The sequence below is a fragment of the Bos javanicus genome, chromosome 10, assembly GCF_032452875.1.
Source record: "Bos javanicus breed banteng chromosome 10, ARS-OSU_banteng_1.0, whole genome shotgun sequence".
Classification (NCBI taxonomy): Eukaryota; Metazoa; Chordata; class Mammalia; order Artiodactyla; family Bovidae; genus Bos; species Bos javanicus.
The window spans coordinates 42874703-42891142 of NC_083877.1; the positions used below are offsets into that span (position 1 = coordinate 42874703).

General features: G+C 34.9%; 1 protein-coding gene across 1 annotated transcript in view; it reads right to left on the reverse strand.

Moving 5' to 3' along the window:
• The window catches only part of MAP4K5 (mitogen-activated protein kinase kinase kinase kinase 5), a 126573-nt gene that overhangs the window by 13816 nt on the left and 96317 nt on the right, over positions 1 to 16440 (reverse strand). Inside the window, exons 18-28 of the mRNA XM_061430948.1 lie at positions 16183 to 16280; positions 15975 to 16016; positions 15020 to 15104; positions 12261 to 12340; positions 11902 to 11962; positions 8722 to 8724; positions 8524 to 8638; positions 8132 to 8190; positions 6967 to 7070; positions 5098 to 5275; positions 560 to 628 (exon numbers count right to left, since the gene is read on the reverse strand). Coding sequence (XP_061286932.1) covers positions 560 to 628; positions 5098 to 5275; positions 6967 to 7070; positions 8132 to 8190; positions 8524 to 8638; positions 8722 to 8724; positions 11902 to 11962; positions 12261 to 12340; positions 15020 to 15104; positions 15975 to 16016; positions 16183 to 16280 — 894 coding nt within the window. The remainder of the gene's footprint in view (positions 1 to 559; positions 629 to 5097; positions 5276 to 6966; positions 7071 to 8131; positions 8191 to 8523; positions 8639 to 8721; positions 8725 to 11901; positions 11963 to 12260; positions 12341 to 15019; positions 15105 to 15974; positions 16017 to 16182; positions 16281 to 16440) is intronic.

Sequence of the window (16440 nt, forward strand, 5' to 3'; positions counted from 1 at the left end):
TTCCTTCCTCTCCTTCACTGCAGGCAGATTCTTTCCCACTGAGCTATGGGGGAAGCCCATGTATGTGTGTGGGGGTATATACATATCTTTTCAGATTCTTTTCCCTTATAGGTTAGACATAATATTGAGTTATATATTGTGCTATGTAGTAGGTCCTAGATTACTTATAATACAGTAACACAATGTAAAAGCTGTATAAATAATTGTCAGGCACTCAGCAAATTCAGGTTTGTTTTTGTGAGCTTTCTGGAATTTTTTTTTCTGAATATTTTCAATCCATGGTTGATTGAATAAAGGATGTGGAACCCATGGATACAGAGGGTCGACTGGACAATGTTTCCAAGTAGGCCAAACAAAATAAAGAAAAAGGTCACAGAGGACAGTACTGACAAACAGATCAATTAATTAATTACTATATATGTAAATAATTTACGTTTTTCATCAATAAAACACGGCTACTTAAGGTGGAAAGTCAAAATCTACTGATTCTATTAGAATCTAGTTCATGAAAAGGTATATCAAGTAGTATACTTAGAATAAACTTTAAAATAGTACTTACTGTCCAAACACACTAAAACAGTATCTCTCTCCAACTGTGTTACATGAATGGAATCTAACTGCTGGTTGCCTTGGAGGGAAAAGGAAAACAAGGTTACAGTTATATAATATGCTTTAAAAATTAGAACTTAGAAAAGAAACACAAATTCTGATTCTTTTCTTTGAAGTTTAACACAAAAAATTATATTTTGTAATTGTCTTCTCAAAAAAATGTATATAAGTCAATTTAAAAAACAAAGTCTTAAGCAAGGCTAACTGAGAAAGGCTCAACACTATATTTAATTAATACCTCGGAGAGTTCCAGAAAGGTATATTACAAAAATAAAATGAAGCAAATGGTAAATATGGGGAAGGAAGATGCATGTTATATAGCGATTAGATTTTGCTCTGCATTTTATAGTAGCCAATGAGAAGATGAAAACAAGATCAGTCAGGTGGGTCACAGTGTCTCTGAGATAAAAAAAAAACAAACAAGAAGTCAGTAATTCAGAAAAAGCAAAAGTACTAATGAAACTATGATCAGAGAGCAATTTTTCTGGTTATTGGGGTGTGAGTGTAAGTTCAATTCAGTTCAGTTCAGTCGCTCAGTCGTGTCTGACTCTCCGTGACCCCATGAATCGCAGCACGCCAGGCCTCCCTGTCCATCACCATCTCCCAGAGTTCACTCAAACTCACGTCCATCGAGTTGGTGATGCCATCCAGCCATCTCATCCTCTGTCGTCCCCTTCTCCTCCTGCCCCCAATCCCTCCCAGCATCAGAATCTTTTCCAATGAGTCAACTCTTCGCATGAGGTGGCCAAAGTACTGGAGTTTCAGCTTTAGCATCATTCCTTCCAAAGAAATCCCAGGGCTGATCTCCTTTAGAATGGACTGTTTGGATCTCCTTGCAGTCCAAGGGACTCTCAAGAGTCTTCTCCAACACCACAGTTCAAAAGCATCAATTCTTTGGCACTCAGCTTTCTTCATAGTCCAACTCTCGCATCCATACATGACCACCAGAGAAACCATAGCCCTGCCTAGATGGACCTTTGCTGGCAAAGTAATGTCTGCTTTTCAATATGCTATCTAGGTTGGTCATAACTTTTCTTCCAAGGAGTAATCGTCTTTTAATTTCATGGCTGCAGTCACCATCTGCAGTGATTTTGGAGCCCCAAAAATAAAGTCTGATACTGTTTCCACTGTGAGTGTAGGTTGGAGTTCCTTTATTAACAGGACACCAGTTGACATAATGAACAATATTGTCAACAGTATCTTTGCAGGAAGCAACTTTCACTACTTGGCTGATAAACATCTGCTAATGTAAGTGATGACATTTTTGCAAAACATTTTTGGTAAAACTATTTTAGCCACTCAGATTGCATGAATGGCCTAGGTGAAACCATGCAAAGATTTTAGATTATTTAGAGCAGTCATTCTTAACTACATCTTTTGGGAAAACCCATAGATCCTCTCCCTTAAAAACTGCACATCTGAGCATAAACACAAAATCTTACACATTATTTTGGGGTATTTGTGGACATTCCAAAATCCATATATAGTGAAGAATCCAGATGTACAGAATTGGTAAAGTGTTGTTTCTCAGGCAATATTCCAAAAAAAAAAAATAGCTTTTCAACAGTTAGAACTGGACATGGAACAACAGACTGGTTCCAAATAGGAAAAGGAGTTCGTCAAGGCTGTATATTGTCACCCTGTTTATTTAACTTATATGCAGAGTACATCATGAGAAACGCTGGACTGGAAGAAACACAAGCTGGAATCAAGATTGCCGGGAGAAATATCAATAACCTCAGATATACAGATAACACCACCCTTATGGCAGAAAGTGAAGAGGAACTAAAAAGCTTCTTGATGAAAGTGAAAGTGGAGAGTGAAAAAGTTGGCTTAAAGGTCAACATTCAGAAAACGAAGATCATGGCATCTGGTCCCACCACTTCATGGGAAATAGATGGGGAAACAGTGGAAACAGTGTCAGACTTTATTTTGAGGGGCTCCAAAATCACTACAGATGGTGACTGCAGCTATGAAATTAAAAGACGCTTACTCCTTGGAAGGAAAGTTATGACCAACCTAGATAGCATATTCAAAAGCAGAGACATTACTTTGCCAACAAAGGTTCGTCTGTCTAGTCAAGGCTATGGTTTTTCCTATGGTCATGTATGGATGTGAGAGTTGGACTGTGAAGAAGGCTGAGCGCTGAAGAATTGATGCTTTTGAACTGTGGTGTTGGAGAAGACTCTTGAGAGTCCCTTGGACTGCAAGGAGATCCAACCAGTCCATTCTGAAGGAGATCAGCCCTGGGATTTCTTTGGAAGGAATGATGCTAAAGCTGAAACTCCAGTACTTTGGCCACCTCATGCGAAGAGTTGATTCACTGGAAAAGACCCTGATGCTGGGAGGGATTGGGGGCAGGAGGAGAAGGGGATGACAGAGGATGAGATGGCTGAATGGCATCACTGACTCGATGGACGTGAGTCTGAGTGAACTCTGGGAGTTGGTGATGGACAGGGAGGCCAGACATGCTGTGATTCATGGGGTCGCAAAGAGTCAGACATGACTGAGCGACTGATCTGATCTTATTGTGTGCTGATGATAATTACTAAGCACCATCCTTGGAGAAAAGGATACTGCAACAATTAATCAAAATAAGACTAAGAGAGTCTTGGAGTAGGAGTTCATTTTAATTGTTAAAACTGCTGTCAAGTCAAGGTATGGTCTCAGCAATCAACATAGCTGGGAGATAGATTAGCAATCATTTGTGAAAATGGAGAAACCTAATAAGGACAATCTCTGCTTTAGGGTGATTTGAATGTATACCCTCAGAGTTCTGGCTCTCCTTGGGAAGCAATTTTGGGTCTGCCATAATTTTAGCCTAGATTGTGTTATAAGTGGATAGAACAGTATACCTCTGGCATTAAAAAGCAAACAACAACTCCTGAACCTCACCCCTGCAAATTCACAAAAGGACTCATTGAATGCCCAGCCTTAAACAATGTAACCTCCTAATACAAGATACAGAAGAAAGTGGTTTGCAAATTTACATTAATCATATGAAATATGAAATAACTTTCTCTACACTATTATTATATATGAACAACTTATAAACAAGTTGAGGCTGTCTGCCAAACATGATCTTGGTTTTAAAATGAACGGACCTATAACCCTTCTTTTTAGCAGTAAGTATCTAATAGGAACACATTTCTATTTGGCTTGCTTATATTTCATGATAATAAAACAATGCTATTTGCACCTTCCTGTTACTTATACCATGAGAGTATGCATCTAACTCAACCAAAAGCATTAACAAATTAGAAAGAAAAATGAGTGCGGGGGGGTGGGGTGGGGGTGGGCAGAGCGGGGGGGCAGGGAGAGTGGAGGATCGGGGGAGGGTAAAGAATATATTCCTATTTTATTCTACTGGAAATTAGCATCTGGTGCACAAAAACAGTGATAATAGTCCAAGGCATGCTGGAACTGGCTTGTACTGGACTGATAAATTTTCAGAAATTTTGCAAGTTAAATGACATTAAGCTGGTATTTTGAAATTGGCTGTGGTGAGAGTGTTTATACCACAGAAACAGGCAACTGCTATAAACGAGGCTTCTCTGCAGCCCAAGAGTCTGTTGTTGAACATTTACTAGGACACCAATAGGTCATACTGATTCTTATCCTGAAAGTGACATTAGTGCAGTTCTACATTAACTTCAGTAGCTGGGATGTATAAAGAGTTCTTATAATGTAGCCTAAAGATCATCAAAAGCCAAAGATATTTAATAAGAACTTATGATAACTTATAATAGACTTCTTCTCAAGATGATAAAGAAAAAGGGGTCAGTAATGAAACAGTTATAACTAAAGCTTGCTTGACTTCATATGTAAAAATGGCTGATAAACCTGGGGTGACAATACACAAGTACAACAAAAACAGTAAACGGGCAGAATGAAGACCTTCATTTTACTAATTTTTAACGTAAATTCTTGACTGATTTGTTCCAATTTTAAAGTTTGAAAATAAACCTCCCAATCTTTTTAGAGCTTTCACTGAGACATGTTTGATAAAATTCTAGGCTAACAAACCATTCTCAGAAAATGCAAGAGATATAATATTCCCTGTAACTTTAAATGGTAATGCTTGGAGGCCACACATGAGAAGCTTCTATTTAAGTCTGAAAAGTACTAGAACTCAATGGTTTTAGGAAGTGTAGGGGGAAAAACTGATTTAAAAAAAAGTGAATTTCTTTGCTTGAGAAGTTGATAAAATCTGAAAACTATCTTAGAAAACTTATTTATTTAGTAAGTCCAAATATTAACTGACAACAACTAAGACTTTTAACTGCTGGGAATCACTAAAATTTTTCTTGGTAAAATACTTTGTATGTATCAAATTGCCTCTGGCAAACAGAGATAATAAACTATATGTACATGATCCTCTGTGCTTACTTGGGAAACTCTACTAGAAAGCCCATGCAGGTTGAACCTGTTCTGCTTCTTCTATAGACAAAAGCATTAATACTTTAACATAAAGTAAAAAACACTTACCAGCACCAATTTCTGTAAACCATGAGGATGCAGAGTTCAAATTGATTGTCTCAAACTGAACTACCTGATTTAATTCGGTGCCTTTGCTAATAGCTACACAGACCATAGGATATTCTTGTTCTGGTATTACCAGCATTTCAAAAACATTCAAAGGACTTGGCAAAGGAAAATCAAAGTGCTGCAAGAAAAAAGGAGCATAATTTAGAAACAATCTTCTCATTCATTCTGTTGCTGAATAAATTCAACAGAAAGGCTTTCATTTTCTTGATTGATCTGATTCTAAGAAATGACTCCCTCTTACTGGCACAAAAACAGACATACAGATCAATGGAACAGAATAGAGAGATTAGAAATAAATCCACAGACCTATGGTCAACTAATCTACAACAAGGCAGCATTATGAAAGTGGGACAGCTTCATGTAAATCAATAAGGTTAGAATACTCCCTCTTACCATATACAAAAATAAACTCAAAATAGCTTAAAGACGCACAAAAATTGTAGCAATATTTTCTTAGATCAGTCTCCTAAGTTAAATAAAGAAATAAATAAAAACAAAAATAAACAAATAGGACCTAATCGAACTTAAAAGCTTTTGCATAGCAAAGGAAACCATAAATAAAACAAAAAAGAAAATGTACAGAATGGGAGAATATATTTGTAAATAATGTGACCAACAAGGGCTTAATTTCCAAAGTACATACACAGTTCATATAACTCGAATATCAAGAAAAGAAAAAACCCAATCAAAAAATGGGCAGAAGACCTAAATAGACATTTTCCCAAAGAAGACATACAGATTGCTACTAAGCACATGAAAAGATGCTCAACACTGCTAATTATTAGAGAAATACATATCAAAACTACAATGAGGTACCACCTCACACAAATCGTAAAGGCCACTATTAAAAAGTCTAGAAATAATAAATGCTGAGGAGGGTTTGGAGGAAAGAGAACACTCCTACACTACTGGTAGGAATGTAAATTGGTATAGTCACTATGGAGGTTCCTTAAAAAACAGAAAAGTGAGCTTCCATATGAACCTGCAATCCTACTCCCGGAATACCCTGGAAAAGATGAAACTAAAAGATAGACGCGCCCCAGCATTCACAGCAGCACTATTTACAACAGCCAAGACATGGGAACAATCCAAGTGCACATCAACAGATGACTGGCATAAGACGTGCTGTATATATTCAATGGGATATTATTCAGCTATAAAAACAATGAAACACTGCCACTGCAGCAACATGGATGGACCTAGACAATATCATGCTTAGTGAAGTGAGTCAGACAAATAATACATGATATCACTTATATGTGGAATCTAAAAAACAATACAAATGAATCTATATACAAAACAGAAACAGACATAAAAAACAAAGAAAGGGAGTGGGCAATGGATAAATAAGAAGTCTACATATACAAACTACTATACATAAAATACATAAGCAATAAGGATTTATTGTGTAACATAGGAATCTATATTTAATACCTTTAATAATCTATCATGAAAACAATCTGAAAAAAGAAATATACAACTGAACACTTTGCTCTATACCTGAAACACAATATAATACTTCAATTAAAAAAAGGACTACATCTAAATGATCATGATAAGGATCAGTTTTCCATAAACATATATTTTAGAGAATTGGCCACATTCTTCTTTATGAGTGTGTTATTTCTGGAAGTTTATTAATATAAAATAAAGATGAAATCTTTAAAGTCTTAAGAACACAAAAGCCCCTAAACCAAATAAATACCTATAAACATGATCCTGGCTGGTAGCAATGGGATTCTACAATTTTAGGTTCAATTATACATTAGTGTTTTCTAAACAAGACAATGTAAACAAAGGAATATATACCTTTATCAACATGAATTTCTGCATTGGCTCATACCACTGAAGTAAAACAATTCCAGACTGTAAAGCTCCACAGAGGTATTTATGTCCCGTGTAAGGGTTTCTGACTGGAAAGAAACAAAACAGACACACCCAAAACACTGAATATTTTTATATGAAAACATAACGTTTAGCTAAAAGCAACTACTGAATTATACTCACCCAAAAGCTAACTCAGTTTTCTTTACAAAGGCAGTGCTGATACATTGTTGTTGCTCAGTTGCTAAGTCATGTCCGATTCTTTGTGACCCCATGGTCTGGACAACATTGGATAGTCTCAGGATGGGGAATAATCAGGCCATAAAGACCAACCATGCAATTTAGGGTAGGGGCTTTGGGTCATGCAGCATCACTTGACCTCCAGAAGGGCTAGATACTGAGGTCAGCCACGTGGGCAGTCGAGCATGCCTACGTGATAGAGCCCTAGTAAAACCTCTGAACACTGAGGTTGTTGAGTAAGCTTACCTAGTTAGCAATGCTGTGTATTATCACACATCACTGCCTGAAAAGTAACACTATCCACACTCTATGGAGGACAACAGAAGCTCTGCATCTTGTATCTTTCCTGGGCTCTGCCCTATGCACATCTTCCTTTAGCTGATTTTAATCTATATCCTTTCCCTGTAACAAATCAAAGCCAAGAGTATAACCACTTTCAGCGATTTCTGAGTCGTATCAGTGAAATTCTGACCATGAAGGTTGTAATTGGTAAACTTAGTATTGGTAACAGAAGTGAGAGTGGTCTTGTATGGACTGCTCCCTCTAACTTCAGAGTTGGCCAGAGTCCTGAAATAATAATGTTCATAAAGCACTACTCAATAACTGTTAAGTAAATGGTAAGTGCTAACTGAAAGCTAGGATATTAGCAGAGAAAGAGCCTTAGGGACTGTGGTTAAAAAAATCTGAGGAATATTGTCCTCCGAGAAAGCATCGGGTCAGGGCTATTATCTTCAAGCGCTTTTATGCCATGTCCCACTATACATTCCTGTGCTTCAATGGCCCCTTAACTCCTTATTTAAAACAAATATAAAGCTTCCCTTCCTTTATTTAATACTCTAAGAACTTTACAGATAATTTTAAAGATGTTAAAAGTTCTAACCATTCAGTTTGAGAAATAGTATTTACTCACCTATGCAACATTTGTGGCAGCCCTTTGTATCAGGAATCTTTGTGGTTAAAGCGAACTTTCTGTAAAACAGGACAATATAAATGTACTCTACTACAGTGGTTCTCAAACAGTGAGTGATCTGTGAATCAGTTCCATCAGAATTAGTCAAGGAGCTTTAAAAAAAACCGTCTTAAACTATGACTCCAAACTATATGATAGCATAGGTCTGAAGTGGGGCCTGGGAATTTATATCATAAAACACTTATCTTTTGAATTCTATATGACATTTACTTTAATGTAAACTACCTTTCAAAATTAAGACAAAGGAAGTTTTTCAGTGGGCAAGAAGACTGGTCGCTTTAAAAATAGACACTAATTCCCCTCACTCCCAGCAGAATCAAAATATTTAGTACCTTGGTAGTATGCGATCTGGAAACCTATGAGTTTGAATATGGGCAGCTAGTCCTGGTTTTTTGGCTTGTTCAAACAAAGCAATAAGATTATGAGAGTAAAGTTGAAAGGTTTTTCCTAAAAAAGAGAAACATGTTATTTTTATTAGAATTATTTAAAATATAGAAATATAATTTTCAAGCAAAAGAAATAATAATTACCTTCTAAAATGATTGAATCCAGACATGTTCAAAAAGCCAAGCAAAATAGAAAAACATAAACAAAAATACATAGTTAGTACTACTTTGAAAGATAATAAGTAAAATAAGTTTTAGGGAAGTAACAGATAATTGTGTTTCCCAATACATAAATTAGATATATTTTGACTAACAGGTCAAAATTAGATATATTCTGACTAATAGAGGATCTGGACAGAATATATGTAAACCTTAATGAAGTGAACATAGAAAAAGAAATTGTTAAAACATTTTTGCAAAATAGGCTGAGTCACGATGATGCACATGTGATTATTTCAGTACAACATGGAAAACTATATAATCACTACATTATCTTTCTGAGCTACTCCTACTTATGAATAATCTACCACATAACCTTGGATTAAAACTGATTGTGAAAGAAGTGTTAAGATAACACTGAAATACTAAGAAAAGTAAAGCAAACTAATACTATATGCCATAGGATATAACAGGGCTACAAGTATGTGCTATCATTATTCAGGATAACTGGACTATGATTTCTATATCAAAACCACATATTTAATCCACATTAAAAAGGGGAAGATATGGTAAATATCTGACTCCTTACTATATATGACATGGTACTATAACAGTCCCAAATAGTATCTATCATTTTACTATGAGAAAACATGAAAAAGAGTGACTTTATCCTCACAATATTTTCTGTATCTTTTCAAAATGCAGCATTCTGCCTAACACTATACCACCCTTCCTTTCTCCAGACCCCTTTATATATAACTAGTTACCTAAGCAGCTAACACATGTACATGTATGTACACTCATGCACAGAAATGCAGACTCTTAAACAGAACGTTTTCTCTTATTGAGCAATGCTACCTATCTTCATTCAGTTCCACAGGTAATTTTAAGTAGAATTTGGAAATAACTAATTTATAGGCTAGCTTTTTCCTGCCTTTCTATAGTTATTTTATAAATATATAAAATGTACTCTGTGTGGCTTTTAAGCTTATTCACACAGACAGGTATATAAAAGTGGTTGGAGGAAAGTGACTCTGTATGAATACAAATCAGAATTGTTAATTCAAATAGAATTAGGTTTATTTTCATAATATAATATGATATATTAATATTTTATTAGATAAAAGTAAAAAAAAATTGGGGGGGCTCAAAATCAAAGAGAATAAATAGTCATTTGAGGACCCTAGTTTTTAAAAAGACATTTGTGGAGAATCAAATAATATGCTCATTGTAAAAAGTGTCATTAGCTCAAATACACAAATTCCTGAAGAATCTCTACTAGGTGATGGTTAGTAGAAGAGTTTAAGTTATATATACTTACACACACATACTTAAAATTATGATAATGACATTTCTTACATTAGCCACAATTCATAATGAGTTAAAACTGTATCAGCACTGATGTTTTAAAGCATGAGTAGCTGAAAGGAATACTTAATAACAAAAAGTCTGACAGTACAGTAAATAATAGCTGGGATATTATCATCAGAGTATCAAACAAAACTGAAAAAAAATTAAGCAATGTTAAAATAACTTAGTTATTCAAAGTGGAGAAAGGCATGAGTGCTATTTTAACAGATGACAGCATTAGGATTAAGGAAAGAGAAAAATAATCAACTATCTTGTACAGTGGTCCCATCACAAGTATGGTTCCAGGACCCCCATGCAGATACCAAAATCTGAGGTTGCTGTAGTCCCTCATATAAAATGATGTCATGTAGCACTTGCATATAACCTATGCACACCCTTCCATATACTTTAAATTATCTCTAGATTATGTATAATACCTAATACAAGTAAATGTTATATAAATAGTGACCCAGTGCCTGGCAAATTTCAAGTTTTGTTTCTTTTTGGAATTTTCTAGAATTAAAAAAAAAAACAAAAAAACTTCTATCTGCAGTTGGTTGAAGCTGTACATGCAGATACAGAGAGCCAACTATACTATCAGAATGAAAGCAAGTAGCGAACCTTTAGGTAGCCACTTAAATCCAAAATGTAAGAAAACTGTTTTTGGCAGGTAACGACTGGAAAAAAAAAAAGCCTAAAACAACACCTGTCTATCCCCAACAAAACACAAAAAGAAAAGCACAAACAACAAAATTAGAATAGACTGCTCCAAAACCCTTATGATTATTTTTAGGACTTTATAAAGTTTTAGTCCAAGTTGGCTAATAAATATCTGGTTCAGAATTCTGCCAGCGAACATCTCTAAGTCTTCACAGTTCACTAAGCACTCTTTACATCTCACTTAATCCCCCACAGCAATCCTGTGAGGTGGCTACTGTTACTAGCCTCCTCATGTTACAGTTAAGAAAACTGAGAGCAGCAACATGGATGGATTTAGAGATGATCACACTAAATGAAGTAAGTCAGAAAGAGAAAGACAAATACCATATGAATCACTTATATGTGGGATTTAATGTGACACAAAGAACCTATCTACGAAGCAGAATCAGACTCACAGAAGTAGAGAACAGACTCACTGGTTGTCAACAGGGAGGGGTGGTGGGGAAGGGTGGACTGGGAGTGTGGGCTTAGCAGATGTACGCTATTACATACGGAATATATAAACAACAAGGTCCTACTGCATAGAGCACAGGGAACTATGTTCAATATCCTGTGATAAACCATAGAGGAAAAGAGCACGAAAAAGAATATACATGTGGAAAACTGAAATATTTTATAGCACAGCAGAAATCAATATATTGTAAATCAACTACACTTCAATTAAAAAAATTAAAAATAGATATAATTTATGAAAAAAAAAAGAAACCTAAGGCCGAGAGACAAGAGACGGTGACTGGCTCAAGATTAAAGAGAAGGAAGCAGCTGGATCCTCTGATTCCTTCCCGTCAACTGCTGATTCTCAGTGAAAGGCAGGGATGGGGGCAGGAGCAGAGACTGTGAAAGAGACGGCCTCAGGGGACAATCACTGTCACGTTCAGCTGTGTAGCTCTTGGGCATGTGTGGGAAGTACAGCTTTAACTGACAACAGGGTTTCTTCCTATTCTACACCGGTCAAAAACACCTACAAGCCTTAAGGTTAACTATATTAGATTATAATTACCCTAAATAACAACACTTTAAAGTAATATATATTAGAATTACATTTCTCTGCTTGTCCATGGTTTATTTATCATATTATTTTCATCATATACATACCTGACAATGACATTAAAGTATTGTTGATGACATAGAGCCAAGTACATTTCCGTGGAAATAACTATTAAGAAAAAAGTAGATAATTAAAACCCTCCAATTTCATTCCCTTACCCCTCAACCTCCAAATTTCAACAGTCTGAGAGAGTAGAAAAATAACTATTTCTACCTTTCAGTAAATTATTACAACCTTACAGAAAAAAATCTTCATACATGAACATATAAAGAGTATAATTTCACCACTTTAAATATTTAAATCATAAAAATTAAAACTGGGGCCCATATAAATTGACCTAAAATTAAGATATTTCCTTTATTCAATTAGTCCAAGCTGATTTTTTGAGTTAAAACTCCTAAATTACCTGTTCCATCGTTGCCTCATGTAGTTCATTGAGATTCAATGTATAAATACCATCTTCAGTTCCGAAAATAATGTACTGATCTAAAATAGTTGAGATAAATCACCAGAATTTATTAACATTTTCTGAAATCATTCATTAAAATAATGGCCTTATATTTTAATGGTATTAAGAATTAGATAGCCACCCACCCATCCAAAGAAAAATTATTTTGTAAAACCCATGCTACCTTCTTTAATTCTTTCCCCAATTCTTCATTTTTTAAAAAGTAGATATATTGTTACTAACTCTGCTTTATCTTACTATAAAATTTTTTAAAATGAAATTTTCATTACATGTCATCTTATTCAAACACAGTGAAAAAATGAGAAAGAAGTAAAACTGTTAACAGATGTCAATGGATTGTCAATGTATGCTAAAACTAGTCAGTGAAAGCTTGATGAGCAAGAGGATATTTATCAAGTTTCAATGTATCTCCATGCTAGCTACCTATCAATTATTTTGGGAAATTAATTAAGCAATTACTTAGGGAAAAATAGGAACTTGACAGAAGAGAAGGTTAGTGAACACCACCTTAACCAACTGGTCAATGTTAATGTCACTAGCACTTGGACAACTTGATACCTAGTGCCTTCTGACATGATGAACTGAGAAGAGCACAAAAACACTTCTGTGATATTCCTTCCCAAAATACATAATTTGATCTACATATGAGGACTCATTGGACAAACCCAAATTAAGGGACATTCTACAAAATAAGCAGCCTCAAAATATGGCATGATCAAGTGAGACAGAAAAGTTGAGAAACTTTCAGACTAAAGGAGACTAAAGGCATGATAGGCAAATCCAACATGTGAACTTGAACTAGATGTTGGTTTGGGGGTAAAAAAGAGAGGAAAATGAAAGACACTCCTGGGATAATTAAAAAAACTTACATATGGACTGTGGATTAAAAAACAGTATCATATCAATGATAAAGTTTCTGATCTTTATAATAGTACTGTGCTTATATAAGAGATGATTCTTGCTCCTAGGAAATACAAAGTGAAGTATAAGCGGAAGAGGAGCATGGTGAAGTGATAAGGGGAAGAGGAGCAACTCACCCTTCAAGTGATTCAGAAAAAAAAAATGCACGTACAGATAGAAAATAGTAAAACAAATGTGGCAAAAGGATGAACACACATACTGTTGCTGCTGCTGCTGCTAAGTCGCTTCGGTCGTGTCCGACTCTGTGCGACCCCATAGACGGCAGCCCACCAGGCTCCCCAGTCCCTGGGATTCTCCAGGCAAGAACACTGGAGTGGGTTGCCATTTCCTTCTCCAATGCAGGAAAGTGAAAAGTGGAAGTGAAGTCGCTTAGTAGTGTCCGACCCTCAGCGACCCCATGGACTGCAGCCTTCCAGGCTCCTCCGTCCATGGGATTTTCCAGGCAAGAGTACTGGTTATATATAAAATGGATAACCAACAAGGATCTACTGTGTAGCCCAGCAAACTCTACTCAATATTCTGTGATAACCTACATGGGAAAGAACCTCAAAAGGAATGAATATACGTATGTGTGTAAATGAATCACTTTTCTGTACACCTGAAACTAACACAATATTGTAAATCAACTATACTTAAATAAAAATGAATAAATAAATAGTATGGTTTTGGTGAGGGTGTTAAAAAAGAAACTTTTGATGATTCTGGGTATATCAGAGTTTCTTGTACTATTTCTCTAGCTTTTCTGTAAGTGTAAACTTCTAGAAAAATAAAAAGTTTACAAATATTAAAAAAAAATTTGCTTACTGTTAATATTATTTTCTGTTACACTTTCTAATTATGGCACATAAAGCAGATAATTACACAACCTATCTTTATGACTGCATTGAAGTAGAAACAAACATTTCCAGAACAACTTCCACTGCCTAAGCTCTGCTAATTCCCAGACAACCAGGTTGGCTCCTTTCTTCTTTGCAACAAGGTGAGTATTATGAGTATTTTATGTTATAAATGATCACACTGAGAACCAGAGGTATTAAGTATCTTTTCCAAGTCACACAGTAATGACAGCTAGGGAACTCAACTCATATATATTTGATTCCAAATTTTTCCCATGTGTTATGCTTCCTCACTTTAAAATCACACAGCCTAAATTTTTAAGAGTAAATTTTACTTTATCAGTTCAGACTTTCAAAAACATTATAATAATACAACAAATTCTTGAATATCATGCAGATTCCACAAATGTCAACATTTGCTACTTTTGTTTTTATCCTTCCTTCTCTCTGCACACACAGTTCCCCCCTTTCCTGAATTAAGTTATAAGCCTGATACCCCTTTATTCCTAAATATTTAAATTTCTTTAAAAAAAAAAAAAAAAAGGTCTTACATAACTACAGAAAAATGATCAAAATCAGGATATATCAAAATCAGGGAATCAGGATATTCAGGACACTGACACAATATATTATCTAATATCTTGACTCTGAGATTATCAATTGGCTCAGTACTGTCTTTGTAAATAAAAGAAAAATGCCAAATTATGGTTGCAATCAGTTGTGACGCTCTTTCATCTCTTTTAATCAGGAATTGTTCTTGTATGCTCTAAAATTCTAATGCTTTTAAACCAAAACTACCTATTTAGGTTGTTACACATACTATTTAGTCTCTAGGCTGTATTTTTTAAAGTAAAAAGCCCTCAGTTTAGTGATCATAAAAATCCTTTCCAATAATAAATACTTTGTTAGAAAGGTATATAAAAGTTTCAGAAATGTTACCTTTTGTATCAGGATGTATCCAAGATGTTGCACAATTAATTTTCAAAGGGCAGCCATCAAAAACTTTGGAAAAACATGCTCCCATCTTATTTAAAAAGAAAGAAATGTTGAGTTATTTGATTAGATAATTTTTATATTCTTAGAAAATAGCTGAAGATTATTATGAAACGCTAAACTAACTCTTATTTGCATATACTTACGGTCTCACTATACAACAAAATTCATATTTTGATATATTGATTAACTCCTTCTATCAAGAGAGTTTCATACTCTTTCCTTGAGTAATCCTCTATTTTAGAGCAAAAATATCAGATTTACCAAAACATCTACATATATCAATGATACATTCTAGGTACCTAAGTCACAAATTATCTTTACGACTAAGATTTAATAATGAAAACAATGACTTTATTGAGTAACATAACAGTTATATTTGCAGTTTACCTCCATAATAGTGATGAGACAAAAAGACTAATATTTAAGCTTAACTTCTACTGTATAAAAAGAAACAATTTAAAAGGCACCCATTCTTATGACTGGCTGAACTACATTACAGAGAGGATCTACTGAAAGGCCAGAGAACAGAAGCTTCTGTGTTCCTTTCCACTGTTTATAGTTCAATGTAAAAATGACTTCAGGCATAGAAAGATATTTAACCCACATAATGAAGAGGATACAATACTATTAATATCATCACATTAAAGTGAAATTGGCCTTTGTAGGCTAGTTGAAGAACTCAACTCTCCGTATTTATAAAAATGGAAATTCACCCAACTCTAACTAACTGACTCAAATAAGGGTACAAGATTGGATTCACGGTTTATTCAAATGAATTTGACGCCTCAGTATTTTATGAATCCTTTCTTTCAACACCTTACGATACTCGACAGCAAATAAACAATCTTCAGCTTCTAAAGAAAAACTGACAAATGGTTCAAATAAAAATATTCCTTACCAGTACTTTTGGGGTTGGTGGAAGGCCATTGATAACTGGTTTCTGTGGGAAAAATAATTTGTAATACTGTAAGACCTCTTAAAGCCTTAAAAAAAAAACTTTATACATTTAGAAGTCCAGTTATTCCACGTCTTGAATTAAATAGACTATGCTCCTTATATGATACAGTATTAGTTACAACTAATCACCAAATGCCTGTTATACATACAGGGAAGTCCCGCTTGTCCTTTTTTCGTGGTAACTGTGGTGCTTGTGCTGATCCTTCTGTGTTTTCACTAATCAATTTTGAAATACCATCTCCATTTCCTAAAGAGAATCACAGTTAAAAGTTGGATGACCATACAAATAAAAAACTTATTTGAAAAATAATTTCCCTTTCCCCTCAGTACTTGTTTTGCATTTGGGTGATCCTTCATTAGGAAATATTCTCTACTTTCAGATGAGTTAAAGTATTTTTGGTGCCTTT